The sequence below is a fragment of the Mobula birostris genome, chromosome 2, assembly GCF_030028105.1.
Source record: "Mobula birostris isolate sMobBir1 chromosome 2, sMobBir1.hap1, whole genome shotgun sequence".
NCBI classification, from domain to species: Eukaryota; Metazoa; Chordata; class Chondrichthyes; order Myliobatiformes; family Myliobatidae; genus Mobula; species Mobula birostris.
In genome coordinates this window covers 23,680,674-23,695,388 of record NC_092371.1, presented here as the reverse complement: position 1 = coordinate 23,695,388, position 14,715 = coordinate 23,680,674, and the positions used below count along the sequence as shown (strand labels likewise).

At 42.8% G+C, this 14,715-nt stretch overlaps 1 protein-coding gene across 1 annotated transcript in view; it reads left to right on the top strand.

Annotated features, from left to right (window-relative positions):
• Positions 1 to 12,474, top strand: part of LOC140185341 (bactericidal permeability-increasing protein-like) — a 42,499-nt gene extending 30,025 nt beyond the window's left edge. Inside the window, exons 9-15 of the mRNA XM_072238726.1 lie at positions 2,623 to 2,682; positions 2,938 to 3,105; positions 3,207 to 3,274; positions 3,861 to 3,903; positions 7,978 to 8,041; positions 10,130 to 10,206; positions 11,840 to 12,474. Coding sequence (XP_072094827.1) covers positions 2,623 to 2,682; positions 2,938 to 3,105; positions 3,207 to 3,274; positions 3,861 to 3,903; positions 7,978 to 8,041; positions 10,130 to 10,206; positions 11,840 to 11,965 — 606 coding nt within the window. The 3' untranslated portion in view covers positions 11,966 to 12,474. The remainder of the gene's footprint in view (positions 1 to 2,622; positions 2,683 to 2,937; positions 3,106 to 3,206; positions 3,275 to 3,860; positions 3,904 to 7,977; positions 8,042 to 10,129; positions 10,207 to 11,839) is intronic.
• Positions 12,475 to 14,715: the final 2,241 nt, after the last annotated feature.

Below are 14,715 nucleotides of genomic sequence, written 5' to 3'. Positions count from 1 at the left end.
ATTCTGGACTCGTTCCTGAGGATTGGAGGGTGGCTAATGTAACTCCACTTTTTAAAAAAGGAGGGAGAGAGAAACCGGGGAATTATAGACCGGTTAGCCTAACGTCGGTGGTGGGGAAACTGCTGGAGTCAGTTATCAAGGATGTGATAACAGCACATTTGGAAAGCGGTGAAATGATCGGACAAAGTCAGCATGGAATTGTGAAAGGAAAATCATGTCTGACGAATCTCATAGAATTTTTTGAGGATGTAACTAGTAGAGTGGATAGGGGAGAACCAGTGGATGTGGTATATTTGGATTTTCAGAAGGCTTTTGACAAGGTCCCACACAGGAGATTAGTGTGCAAACTTAAAGCACACGGTATTGCGGGTAAGGTATTGGTGTGGGTGGAGAGTTGGTTAGCAGACAGGAAGCAAAGAGTGGGAATAAACGGGACCTTTTCAGAATGGCAGGCGGTGACTAGTGGGGTACCGCAAGGCTCAGTGCTGGGACACCAGTTGTTTACAATATATATTAATGACTTGGATGAGGGAATTAAATGCAGCATCTCCAAGTTTGCAGATGACACGAAGCTGGGTGGCAGTGTTAGCTGTGAGGAGGATGCTAAGAGGATGCAGGCTGACTTGGATAGGTTGGGTGAGTGGGCAAATTCATGGCAGATGCAATTTAATGTGGATAAATGTGAAGTTATCCACTTTGGTGGCAAAAATAGGAAAACAGATTATTATCTGAATGGTGGCCGATTAGGAAAAGGGGAGGTGCAACGAGACCTGGGTGTCATTGTACACCAGTCATTGAAAGTGGGCATGCAGGTACAGCAGGCGGTGAAAAAGGCGAATGGTATGCTGGCATTTATAGCGAGAGGATTCGAGTACAGGAGCAGGGAGGTACTACTGCAGTTGTACAAGGCCTTGGTGAGACCACACCTGGAGTATTGTGTGCAGTTTTGGTCCCCTAATCTGAGGAAAGACATCCTTGCCATAGAGGGAGTACAAAGAAGGTTCACCAGATTGATTCCTGGGATGGCAGGACTTTCATATGAAGAAAGACTGGATGAACTGGGCTTGTACTCGTTGGAATTTAGAAGATTGAGGGGGGATCTGATTGAAACGTATAAGATCCTAAAGGGATTGGACAGGCTAGATGCAGGAAGATTGTTCCCAATGTTGGGGAAGTCCAGAACGAGGGGCCACAGTTTGAGGATAGAGGGGAAGCCTTTTAGGACCGAGATTAGGAAAAACTTCTTCACACAGAGAGTGGTGAATCTGTGGAATTCTCTGCCACAGGAAACAGTTGAGGCCAGTTCGTAGGCTATATTTAAGAGGGAGTTAGATATGGCCCTTGTGGCTACGGGGGTCAGGGGATATGGAGGGAAGGCTGGGGCGGTGTTCTGAGTTGGATGATCAGCCATGATCATAATAAATGGCGGTGCAGGCTCGAAGGGCCGAATGGCCTATTCCTGCACCTATTTTCTATGTTTCTATGTTTCTATACCTTCCCAATGATCCACAAATGGTGAAATGATTCCCACTTCACTAGTTCTTCAGACACACGTTCAACTGCCATATCATCCCATTCTTACCCTCACTGGCACATGGCACAGACGGCAATACAGAGATTACTACCCTTGAGATCCTGCTTTTCAGCTTCCTACCTAGCTGCCTATATTCACTTTGCAGGGCGTCATCCTAGCCATGTTGTTGAAATCATTATGTACAAAAACCTCCAGTTGCTTATACTCCCCCTTAAGACTGAGGTGTACTTAATCAGAGGTATCCCTGACCTTGGCATTTGGAAGGCAACATATTATCTGGAATTCTCTTTCACATCCACACAACCTCCCGTCTGGTCCCTGAACTACCCTATCACCATTTCTCTCCTACTAGCTCCCCTCTTCACTTCTGAGCCACCGAACAAGATTCAGTGCCAGAAACATGGTCGTTGCGGCTTTCCACCTGGTAATTGTCCCTACCCTAATGCAGTCTGCAGTCGTTTCCAAATCCCACCTCAGAAATGAAGACTGTGTGATAACACAGTCAGACCATACTGTGCTCAGTTCTGGTCGCCTCACTACAGGAAGGATGTGGAAACCACAGGAAGGGTGCAGAGGAGATTGACAAGGATGTTGCCTGGACTGGAGAGCATGCCTTATGAGAATAGGTTGAGGGAATTCGGCCTTTTCTCCCTGGAGCAATGGAGGATGAGAGGTGACCTGATAGAGGTGTACAAGATAATGAGAAGCATTGATCATGTGGATAGTCAGAGGGTTTTTCCCAGAGCTGAAATGGCTAGCACGAGAGGCCACGGTTTTAAGGTGCTTGGAAGTAGGTACAGAGGGGATGTCGGGGATAAGTTTTTTTTAATGCAGAGAGTGGTGAGTGCATGGAGTGGGCTGCCGGCAACGGTGGTGGAGGCGGATACGAAAGGGTCTTTTAGGAGACTCCTGGACAGGTACATGGAGCTCAGAAAAATAGAGGGCTATGGGTAACCCTAGGTAATTTCTAGGGTAAGGATATGTTTGGCACAGCTTTGTGGGCCAAAGGGCCTGTATTGAGCTGTAGGTTTTCTATGTTTCTATGTAAACCAAAGCAAAGTTTGCTAATTGTTTTCTCTTTTCCCCAGATCCCAAAACAGTCACCATTCAGATTAAACACAAAGTCCTTTGGTTTAATCATGCCTCGGGTAAGTGTTTCATGAGTTTGCGTACCTTTGTCTGATATCAACAATGGGTTTTGGCAAGCCAACTCACTGGATCATTGATTCTTTGCACTTTACAGCACAGTGAGGAGGACAAGCACTACCACTACAGATTCTGGAAACCTGAAATATATTTTTAACAAACATAAAATGCTGTTTTGCTTAAAGATTGGGCAGATTCTACTGAGAAGAAAGTTAATCTCACACACACAAATATTAATAACTTACCTTTCTACACAGCTGAAAAAGCTCTATCCTAATATGAACATGATAATGAACCTCAAAGCTACTAAGCCACCAGTTGTGAGGGCTGCAAAAAACAGCATCAGCGTTCGTGCATATGGTGCCCTTGACGTATTAGCGATCCGCCCAAACTCATCGCTTGTATCACTTTTTGTCCTGAACATTGTAAGTACTAAAATCTTTTTTTACCCCTGTGTAAAACGTCTCACATTTTGATAAAACTGTTTGTCATTGGAATTTTTCTTTGTGGTTTTGGACTTTTGCAGGATGCGAGTGTCTCTGCGAGGGTCAATATCGCAGGGACGAAACTGATTGGATCCGTAATGCTGAATCAGTAAGGAGAAGCAAACTTACAATCGAAATACCATTTGTGCCCTCAGACATTAGCAAAAGGGAGCATTGTTTCGGTTTGTGCAGGACAAAATTACCACCTTTTTTTTTTAACAAACTTGTACGAAAAGGCTGTTCATGCCCTCAGTTCAGTAACGGAACATGGTGTCAGTTCATGCAGAGTAAAGTAATTACCACTCAGTTTATTTTAGCAATACTAGAAGTTCCTTGTCATTAAAGGATAAACATCGGTCAGATGAATCCTAGAAGAGCTAACTGCTCTTCATTTGCCAAGTGCCAAAAAACTTTAATAACCATCTGAAGTTCCAGATTGAGCCTTGCTTGAAAAGTGGTATTTAAATAGATAGCATGATCAAATGTTTTGACTGGAACATACCTGTGATCTTTATCACATCCTTCCAATCAAACAATTCAGTGCAGGTCAAAACTTCCAGTTTATTTGTTACATGTGCCTTTAGTGACTGAAGGAGTTTAAAGTCAGTCTGCATCAGCGTTGTTAAAACCAGAGATGCTGACCATTTCCTCTGTGATATAATCATGTTCTGCTCTTCCACTTTGCTTTTGTATAGTCTGAAATTGTCTCTTGGACATTCTAAAGTGGGCCCTGTTCCGGTAAGAAGCTCATTTTACACCGTCTTAGATATTGTTTGTTTGACATGAATTTGGTTCTTCAATACGAATTGAATTTTCATCGAAGTAATACCTTTAAACAGGTAACGTGTTACTACAACTTACTCAGTGTAATGATTTGGCAGCTTGATCACAGAGTCTGTGGAAGCATTCAACTCAATACCCCACAGCTCAACATGTACTAAGAGGAAAGAGTAGTTCCGGGCCTAATCAGACTGTCTCATCACAATATTTGAGGCAGATACATCCCTTTCCTCGCTGATAGCAAGAATAACATTGCACCTTTTTGTATATACATCCTTGATGGTGGGTAGGCTGGCACCAGTAATACCTGGGTAGTTTTAATTACCTGTTGCAGAGCACTACTGTCCATCACAGTGAAGTTTCCACACTACACAGTGATGCAGCAGGTTAGGATGCTCTCCGCTGCCCATCTGAAGACGGTTGTTAGTATAGATGTGCACAGTCCAGTTCTCTTCAGCCTCCTCTAAAAGTGGAGACACTGGTGAGCTTTCTTTTCAGTGGAGGATGTGTTCTGGAACCGGGAGCGATTATGTGAGGTGTGCACTCTGAGGAGTTTGAAGCTGCTGTGCTGCCGATGTGCATCTTTCCCTGTACTTTGTCTAGTTGACATTGAGGAAGAGATTATTTCCCTGGCACCAGACCTCGAACTCTTCCTCCTCCTTGTGGTAGACTGTTTCATCCACTGTCCTGACTGTGACTCTCAATTGGCTAAAACTGGCCTGTCACCCAATGAACCATTCCTCTGCATTGAAATAGATGCAGTCGCTGAACCTGCTTCAGTTGTAAGCTGGCTCAGGTCACCTGTCCAAATTCCCCAGTCAACTGATGTTCCAGCTCTGGACCCCATGAGTACAACAATGAGGATCTGTTGGGATGTCTGAGTCTTCCACGCTCATGTTGTCTTCAGGTTGTCAGCTCCAGCCGTCCCTCAGCAATGCTGTAAAAAGTTCCCTTCTATCAACTTTACGTTATTCCAGGACATTTAAACTTGGAGGACTTACCAGAGTGCCAGAGCAGATAGTGGAGCAGGGGTGAAAGTAAATGATGTTAAAAGTTCATGCAAAGTCAGAAACAGAAGGGTTGTGTGTGGTGATAATAATCTTCTGCCGTATGTCTATTTCAATGCAAGGAGTATTGTGGGGAAGGCTGACGAGCTGAGGGCGTGGATTGACACATGGAATTACGACATTATAGCCATTAGTGAAACTTGGCTACAGGAGGGGCAGGACTGGCAGCTTAATGTTCTAGGGTTCCCATGTTTCAGACGTGATAGAGGCAGAGGGATGAAGGGTGGCGGTGGGGGGTGGTGGCATTTCTAGTCAGGGAAAATGTTACAGCAGTGCTCAGGCAGAACAGATTAGAGGGCTTGTCTACCGAGGCCATATGGGTGGAGCTGAGAAACAGGAAAGGTATGGCCACATTAACAGGGTTGTATTATAGACCACCCAATAGTCAGTGAGAATTGGAGGACCAAATCTGCAGAGAGATAGCAGACAACTGCTGGAAACATAAAGTTGTGATAGTAGGGGATTTTAATTTTCCACATATTGTTTGGGACTCCCATACTGTTAAAGGTCTAGACCGGTTAGAGTTTGTAAAATGTGTTCAGGAAAGTTTTCTAAATCAATATATAGAGGTACCAACTAGAGAGGATGCAATATTAGATCTCCTATTAGGAAACAAGTTAAGACAGGTGATGGAAGTGTGTGCAGGGTTCCACTTTGGTTCCAGTGATCATAACACCAATAGTTTCAACTTGATCATTGATAAAGATAGATCTGGTCCTCGGGTTGAGGTTCTAAACTGGAAAAAGGCCAAATTTGAAGAAATGAGAAAGGATCTAAAAAGCGTGGATTGGGACAGGTTGTTCTCTGGCAAGGATGTGATTGGTAAGTGGGAGGCCTTCAAAGGAGAAATTTTGAGAGTGCAGAGTTTGTATGTTCCTGTCAGGATTAAAGGCAAAGTGAGTAAGAATAAGGAACCTTGGTTCTCAAGGGATATTGGAACTCTGATAAAGAAGAAGAGAGAGATGTATAACGTGTATAGGAAACAGGGAGCAAATAAGGTGCTTGAGAAATATAAAAAATGCAAAAAAATATTTAAGAAAGAAATCAGGAGGGCTAAAAGAAGACATGAGGTTGCTTTGGCAGTCAAGGTGAAGGATAATCCAAAGAGCTTCTACAGGTATATTAAGAGCAAGAGGATAGTAAAGGATAAAATTGGTCCTCTTGAAGATCAGAGTGGTCGGCTATGTATGGAAACAAAAGAAATGGAGGAGATCTTAAGTAGGTTTTTTTGCGTCTGTATTTACTAAGGAAATTTGGCATGGAGTCAATAGAAATAAGGCAAACTAGTAGTGAGGTCATGGAACCTATATAAATTGAAGAGGAGGAAGTGCTTGCTATCTTGAGGCAAATCAGAGTAGATAAATCCCCAGGACCTGACAAGGTATTCCCTTGGACCTTGAAGGAGACTAGTGTTGAAATTGCAGATATATTTGAAATGTCAGTATCCATGGGTGAAGTGCCGGAGGATTGGAGGATAGCTCATGTTGTTCCCTTGCTTAAAAAAGGCTCAAAAAGTAATCCAGGAAATTATAGGCCGGTAAGTTTGACATCGGTAGTAGGTAAATTATTGGAAGGAGTACTAAGAGATAGGATCTACAAGTATTTGGATAGACAGGGATTTATTAGGGAGAGTCAACATGGCTTTGTGCATGGTAGGACATGTTTAACAAATCTATTGGAGTTTTCGAGGAGGTTACCAGGTAAGTGGATGTAGGGAAGGCAGAGGATGTTGTCTACATGGACTTCAGTAAGGCCTTTGACAAGGTCCCATATGGGAGGTTAGTTAGGAAGATTTAGTCGCTAGGTATACATGGAGAGGTAGTAAATTGGATTAGATATTGGCTCAATGGAAGAAGCCAGAGAGTGGTAGTGGAGGATCGCTTCTCCGAGTGGAGGCCTGTGACTAGTGGTGTGCCACAGGGATCAGTGCTGGGTCCATTGTTATTGTCATCTATATCAATGATCTGGGATGATAATGTGGTAAATTGGATCAGCAAATTTGCTGATGATACAAAGATTGGAGGAGTAGTGGACAGTGAGGAAGGTTTTCAAAGCTTGTAGGGGGATTTGGACCAGCTGGAAAAATGGGCTGGAAAATGGCAGATGGAGTTTAATACAGACAAGTGTGAGGTATTGCACGTTGGAAGGACAAACCAAGGTAGAACATACAAAGTAAATGGTAGGGCACTGAGGAGTGCAGTAGAACAGAGGGATCTGGGAATACAGATACAAGATTCCCTCAAAGTGGCGTCACAGGTAGATAGGGTTGTAAAAAGAGCTTTTAGTACATTGGCCATTATAAATCAAAGTATTGAGTATAAGAGTTGGAATGTTATGGTGAGGTTGTATAAGACATTGGTGAGGCCGAATTTGGAGTATTGTGTGCAGTTTTGGTCACCTAATTACAGGAAGGATATTAATAAGGTTGAAAGAGTGCAGAGAAGGTTTACAAGGATGTTGCCAGGACTTGAGAAACTGAGTTACAGAGAAAGGTTGAATAGGTTAAGACTTTATTCCCTGGAGCGTAGAAGAATGAGGGGAGATTTGATAGAGGTATATAAAATTATGATGGGTATAGATAGAGTGAATGCAAGCAGGCTTTTTCCACTGAGACTAGGGGAGAAAAAAACCAGAGGACATGGGTTAAGGGTGAAGGGGGAAAAGCTTAAAGGGAACATTAGGGGGGGCTTCTTCACACAGAGAGTGGTGGGAGTGTGGAATGAGCTGCCAGAGGAGGTGGTAAATGCGGGCTCACTTTTAACATTTAAGAAAAACTTGGACAGGTACATGGATGAGAGGTGTATGGAGGGATACGGTCCAGGTGCAGGTCAGTGGGACTAGGCAGAAAAAAGATTCAGCACAGCCAAGAAGGGCCAAAAGGCCTGTTTCTGTGCTGTAATGTTCTATGGTTCTATGGTTTCCACGACTTCCTTCACTCCTTTACCCTTACTTTGTCTTGTTGAAGGTGACTGGTCTGCAACTGTTAATCAAGATTGTAATAAAAGCAGTGGTGTTACCAAAAGTCAATGGTAAGTCCATGATGGATACTCTTTGGAATATCCAAAATCAAAGAGAAGTATAGAAACCATGAGGGATATAGATAGGGTGGGCCACCTTCTTTTGTAGGGTTGGAAAATCAAAAACTAGAAGATGTAGTTTTAAGGTTAGTGATGAAAGGTTTAATAAGAATCTGAGGGTGAACTTCTTTGCAGAGCTGTTGGTTGATATATGGAATCAGCTGCCAGAGGAAGTGGTTGAGGCAGCTGTATGAGATGCATTTAAGAAAGGTGTAGTCAGGTACCTGAGCTTTGAGGATAATTGGCCCAGTGATGCAAAATGGCATTAGCTTGAACACACATCTTGGTCATGATGTGCTGTATGACTGCGTGAGTTGAGTAGGCAGTGCTGCAAAACTGTACAAATTTCCTTAGAGAATTTATATTATAAATTCTAATTCAGGAAAATAAGCTTTGCCCATTATTTCTGCAGGAAATCACGTTCTTATTCTAAGACTTTGATACGCAAATGAAAGATTTTACTGACTTACTGGCATGATTTTTAGTTCAAGTGGGATCAGATGCAATAACCGTTCTGATCCTGGCTAAGCCCATTGACACCAAAAGGGAGTAGTGACAGGAATAGCCACCATTGACCATGATCCTGTCAGTTTTCTGATAAACAGGTTAACTTAATATGAACTTCGAAGTATCTCCATTCCTTACCAAATAGAGTTTTTAAAAAAGTTAAGAATCTAGTTATAGAGTCATATGGCATGTAAAGAGAATTGTGGGTCTATTAGTGAGATAGAGGACTGTGGGTCTATTGGCGAGATAGAGGATTGTGGGTCTATGGGTGAGATAGAGGACTGTGGGTCTATGGGTGAGATAGAGGACTGTGGGTCTATGGGTGAGAAAGAGAACTGTAGTTCTATTGGTGAGATAGAGAACCGTGGGTCTATTGGTGAGATAGAGAACTCTAGGTCTATGGGTGAGGTAGAGAACCGTGGGTCTATTGGTGAGATAGAGAACTCTAGGTCTAATGGAGAGATAGAGAACCGTGGGTCTCTTGCTGAGATAGAGAACTGTGGTTCTATTGACGAGATAGAGGACTGTGGGTCTATGGGTGAGATAGAGAACTGTGGTTCTATTGGTGAGATAGAGACTGTGGGTCTATTAGAGAGATAGAGGACTGTGGGTCTATTAAAGAGATAGAGGACTGTAGGTCTTTTGGTGAGATAGAACTGTGGGTCTATTAGTGAGATAGAGGACTGTGGGTTTATTGGTGAGACAGAGAAACCTAGATCTGTGGGTGAGATAGAGAACTATGAGTGGATTGGTGGTGAGTAGTGGAAATAATTAAAATGGAGTAATAATGTTGGAAGAGTAGAAAGCAGAATATTTATTAAAGGCTGAGAGACTGAAAGGTATTGGGATTCAGAGAAACCTTGGGTACTCGTACACCAATTACTGAAAGCTGACATGCAGCTTCAGGGCCAATTAAGTAAAGTGATTTGCTGGCCTTTAATTAAGGCAGATGTGAGACAAGAGTATAGAATTCTCATGGTAATTCTATATGGTGCTGGTGAGAGAGTTCACCTGGGATAGTTGTGTAGAGTCCTGATCTCTCTGCCTAAGGAACGCTATACTTGCAGAAGAGGCTGTGTAACAAAGGCTCACCAGATTAATTCCTGGGGGATTGGGATTGTGATTGTCCTATGAGGAGTGATTGGGCAGGGTGGGTCTGTACTGTCTAGAATTTGAAAGAGCATGAGATGATCTTAATGAAATGTCTGAAATTTTTACAGGGTAGAGAAGCAGGGATGATCCAGATCCGGGTTTTGGGGGGGGGGGGAGGTGGGTGTTCACAGTCTCAAAATAACAACAATGATGAGAACCTTCTTCCCCTTGAGGGGCTTCTCTACACAAGTGTTGTGGAGACTCACTCGCTGTATATATTCAGTGGGATGGGCTTTGCATGGGACAGTGGTGCTGACATAAAACATCAGCCCTCTTCTTTCTGAATGGCTGTATCAGGATGAGGGACTGAATAGCCTACTCTTGACTCTGTTTCTTTTGTTTGGCAAATGACACCAAGAACTCTCCTACCGTTCCTTGCAGGTAAACTAGCCGGTGGTGTTCCACTTCCAACTGTGAAACATTTTGACCTTTTAAACCCTGTGCTAATGGTGAACCAGGTGAGTGATTGCATGATGTGAAATCCACTTATGATATGAATGACATTTAAGTGAAATTACGCCACAAGTAAAGTCACGAGGGAACAATTTCCCTTGAGGACCCGTAAAAGGGGGATCTATTCCTCCTCCTTGTCCTTTCTGAGAAAACTAACATCACCATGCAGAGGTTCAACATCATGTTCAGACAGATGGTAATGTGATTGTGAGCAGTTCACAATGTCTTTAAAATAACTTCACAATTGAATGTTTTGTGCCACTGACTTCTCTCTAGAGTTAGAGAAAGTCCAACATTGTTGGGAAAGTGTACTTTAATTGTGGTTTCAAGTTAAACCCAGTGTAAGAAGTTAATACTGACACAGCATACAAGAACAGCAACCTGTTCAAAGCAAAGAATTTGATTAGAATATTGATAAATACTGTATATCAAAATCATCTTTCTTTTTAATACTAAAGCACAGCATACAGGAATAAATCGTCATTGCAAACTAAAAGATTTACCCAATTCCTGTTGGACTCTAGCTGGAGTATTATGACAGTTCCTGGTACTTGATTTTCTGGGAGATGCTGAGATTTGCTTCAATGGTTCCAGGGATAAGGTGTTACAGTGAGGAGGCTGGTGAAACTGGCATTGTTAGAGTGGAGAAGGCAAATGGGAGATTGGCTGGAAGTCTTCAATTGTAACAGTAAAGAAGACATGCTGTAGCTGTATAAAAGTTTACTCAAACATCACTTGGAGTATTGTGTTCATTTCTGTTTGCCCCCTTATATAAAGGATGTGGAAACAGTGGAAAGGATGCAGATGAGGTTCACCAGGATGTTGTCTGCATAAGAAGGTGTGAGCTATAAGAAAGCTTTGATAAGCATTGATTGTTTTCACCAGAGTTTGAGACTGACAGGAGAACTGATAGAAGTTTTCAAAATTATGAGAGACGTACATAGATTAGACTTTTCCCCAGGGTAGAAATGTCAAACAGCAGAGGACATGGTTTTAAGTTTAGGCCTCATGAAGGGCACTTCTTTATGCAGAAATGACGGGTGCCTATTGGGGGTAGGAGTGGAAGCAGGTCATTGGTGGAGTTTAAAAGCATTTTAGATGGACACATGAATTGGAAGGGAATGGAGAGACATGGATGACATGCAGGAAGAAGACATTAAGTATAAATTAGCACCAGGAATGGCACAACCCAGTGGGCCGAATGGCCTGTTGACTGTTCTCTGCTCCTTAGTGGGAGAAATAGCTTCCAACGTAAGGATGAGCAGGAGTCAGAGCAAAGGGTCATTAACAAAGGTTCAGGGAGGCTATGTGGTGACTTATGATCTGCATTGTATTCCTGGAAAGGTGGTAGAAATTGATCCTATAGTGAATTCCAGAAGAGAACAGGATGTAGCTGTGTAAAGGAGGGATCTGACAATTATAGGGAAAGAGCAAATGAAGTAATTCAATTGTAAACTCTTTCACGTGATGTTCGAACCACCATGGGATGAATGGCCTTGTGGTTATGAATGGTGAGGTATCAATAATCTGTGGCATATGACAAAACCATGATTGTAGATTGAAACCGTGCTGCTGTGCTCCAAAGCATGTACTGGTGAATATCAAGTTTGTGATCATGTGATATTGATACTGTTTCAGAACGTTCTGGTGATTGCAACCGATATTCGTTACCGCCCAAGAACCAGCAGCCACTCCCAGCCAGTGCTTTGTGAGGAGAAAGAAAACCGGACCTCTGATTATTTTGATGAACTGGCCACTTATTAAGCTGAGAAATTACATAAGGCCACTGAATTTTCTCTGTCAAATATTCATTTCTAGCTTGATCGTTTTCAGTATAGTGCATCGCAAACAAAAGCTATTGTTAAGCTCCATCTCTGGGTTCTTACTCTTTGTATGAACTTTTGTTAAGGACTTTTATGAAGCAGAAGGAAATAACTGCTGAAATCTTCCTGTGTGTATTGTTGGAAGAATATAAAACAAAAATAACCAACTTTAGGAGAACCAAACCTTGGCACTAACAAGCATTAGCAACAGTCAAGTTTTCATTGCTTTTGACCTCAACCCCTATTTTTTGAGAAGGGGTTTAAAAGAAACTTTTGGTCATTTTGTTTAACATTTGCAAGAGCTCCTGAGAGAAGTGCAAATTCTTCAGTATGTCTGTGATTGGGTATCTGTTATATCGAGCTGTTTATTAAACAAAGGCAACAAACTTCCTGTGGATGTGCATTTACTTTCTTGCTGAGCTGTGTACAAATAAAGATATGAAAGAAAAAGCAGACTCAATTTTTTTTTAAATAATGAACAAAGCAACATATTTTCAGATGCAATTTCTTTTACACACTGTTTACTTCTCCTCAAGTTCTGCCTGACCAGCATTAGTTTTGAGCTTACGGATTTACCACCTTCCCTGCATCAGTTCTTTGTAAGGTCAAAGTCAAAGATAAATTTATTGTCTTATGCACAAGCAATGTAAAAGATACTCGCAGCAACCTCAGAAACACAATTATAACAAAAAAAAAAGGTTCATTTTACTTCAGTATGATCAACGTGGTTAGAAATGATTGAAGGGACGTGACAGTTATTGAACCTGATGCTGTGGGGCTTCAGACTTCTTTAACTCATATCAGCATTAACGTTCAAATATCTAAGCCGGGATGACTTCCTCCCCCCCTATTCAAGATATACCTGTGGGAGACTGTTTCTGAGAACCTCTGGAAGTGAATGCCTTTCACCCACTAACTGATATTTCTTGTGTGCATTTCTGTCAGGGGCAATATCCATTAATCATTGTGGCATCCGGCATACTCCTGTAATGGTGCCCACTGTTGCTGGAGTGATTTTGTTACTGTTTAGCCGTCTAACTGCTAACGTTCCAAACACACTGATGGAAAGCATCAGGAAACCGGTCCAGAATGGTATTCCTGTTTGCTTTGCTAAACATGGAGTACCATTTCTACATTGCTCTACGCAGCCACCATTGGTCTGGATGTTGTGGCCCAGCTGTCCACGTGATATGCAAGCCAGGGCAGGAAGATACGGAGAGCAAGTTTGTTGCCCGTGTAGCAAGCACCCCTTCTCCACGCAGCCGATGAATCCAAAGGGTCAGCAGAGGCCGATGCAGTTGGGCACCAGCAGCGTCACAAGAGTCGCCAGTCTGTGTTGAGCTCAATGTAGGACTGCCTTAGGGACTCCAGCTCTGGGTTTTTTCCTCAGGGATTAATCCCAAAGCTTTCCCCATGAGTGGGTGTAGCTGCAAGGCTGCAGAGATTTGAGTTCAGAACTTTCCTTCTCCTAGATCAGCTGCCAACCACGGCTGATGAGCCCCACCAGCCCAAAGTGAATGGTCTTAAGGCACCAGTTACCTTCCTTTGCCCCTTCCCCTGTCAATAGAAACAGTTCTGCTGGGCTTAGTAGCTATGCCACGTGTGAAGGCCAGGAGCTGGACGTGGTTGTCAGAGGCTATCTGAGATGCACACTGCTGGGAGCATTTAACAGATAGTGACTACTGACTATAGTCACTCCTGACCATAACAACCTTAAAGAATCACATTGCTCTGCACAACAATGTTATTGGTGCACTGTCGATATGTTCAGCATGAGGGCAGGTCATCTTAACCCTTTGAAGATAACTGGGTTTGGGAAATAACTTCCAGCATTTTCAACAGAACCCTCCTCTAGAAAATAATTCAAAATGAAGTTCCCACGACACAGCAACTGCACACTACATCAGAACACTTTATTGTGTTTTAATGTCTTACATTTTCATGTACTGTATTAAATTTGAGATGAAAACAGAAAATGCTGAAAATACTCAGTAGATCAGCCAGTGTCTGTGGAGACAGAAACAATTAAAGATTTAGGCTTGGGTCCCACTGCAGAACTGATTCTTCTGATAATAAATCTTGGACTGGAAAAAGTAACAGTTTGTTTCTCTAAGCATGCTGCCTGGCCTGCTGGTTATGTCCAGCACTCCAGCATCTAAAGGTTTTTTCAAATTGCTTGCTTCAATTTGAGGTGAAGTTTTTGTGCTGCAGGCTTGCGTAACTACTGCTGGGATGCGTGCAGTAAACTGTTGCTTTCCCAGTTTTGCCAATATCAGAATCAGGTTTAATATCACCGGCGTATGTCGTGAAATTCGTTAACTTTACAATGATAAATAAATATAGAGAAAAAAGCCTAATTTCAGTAAGCATGACCATGATTGTTCTCAGCACATTTTCCTTCAGAAGCAGTTTGCCATTGCCTTCTTCTGGACTGTGTCTTTACAAGACCGGTGACCTCAACCATTATCAGAGACTACCTGCCTGGCATCAGTGGTCCTATAACCAGGATCTGTAATATGCACCAGCTGCTCATATGACCATCCACCACCTGCTCCCATGTCCTCACGTGTCCCTGATCAGGGTGGCGGGGGGAGGTGATAAGGGTGGCCTGCAGGCTAGCTGAGGGAAGGAGTGCCTTACACCTCCTTTGGTATCTCCACCACACCACCCAAACATTACAGCCCAGGAATA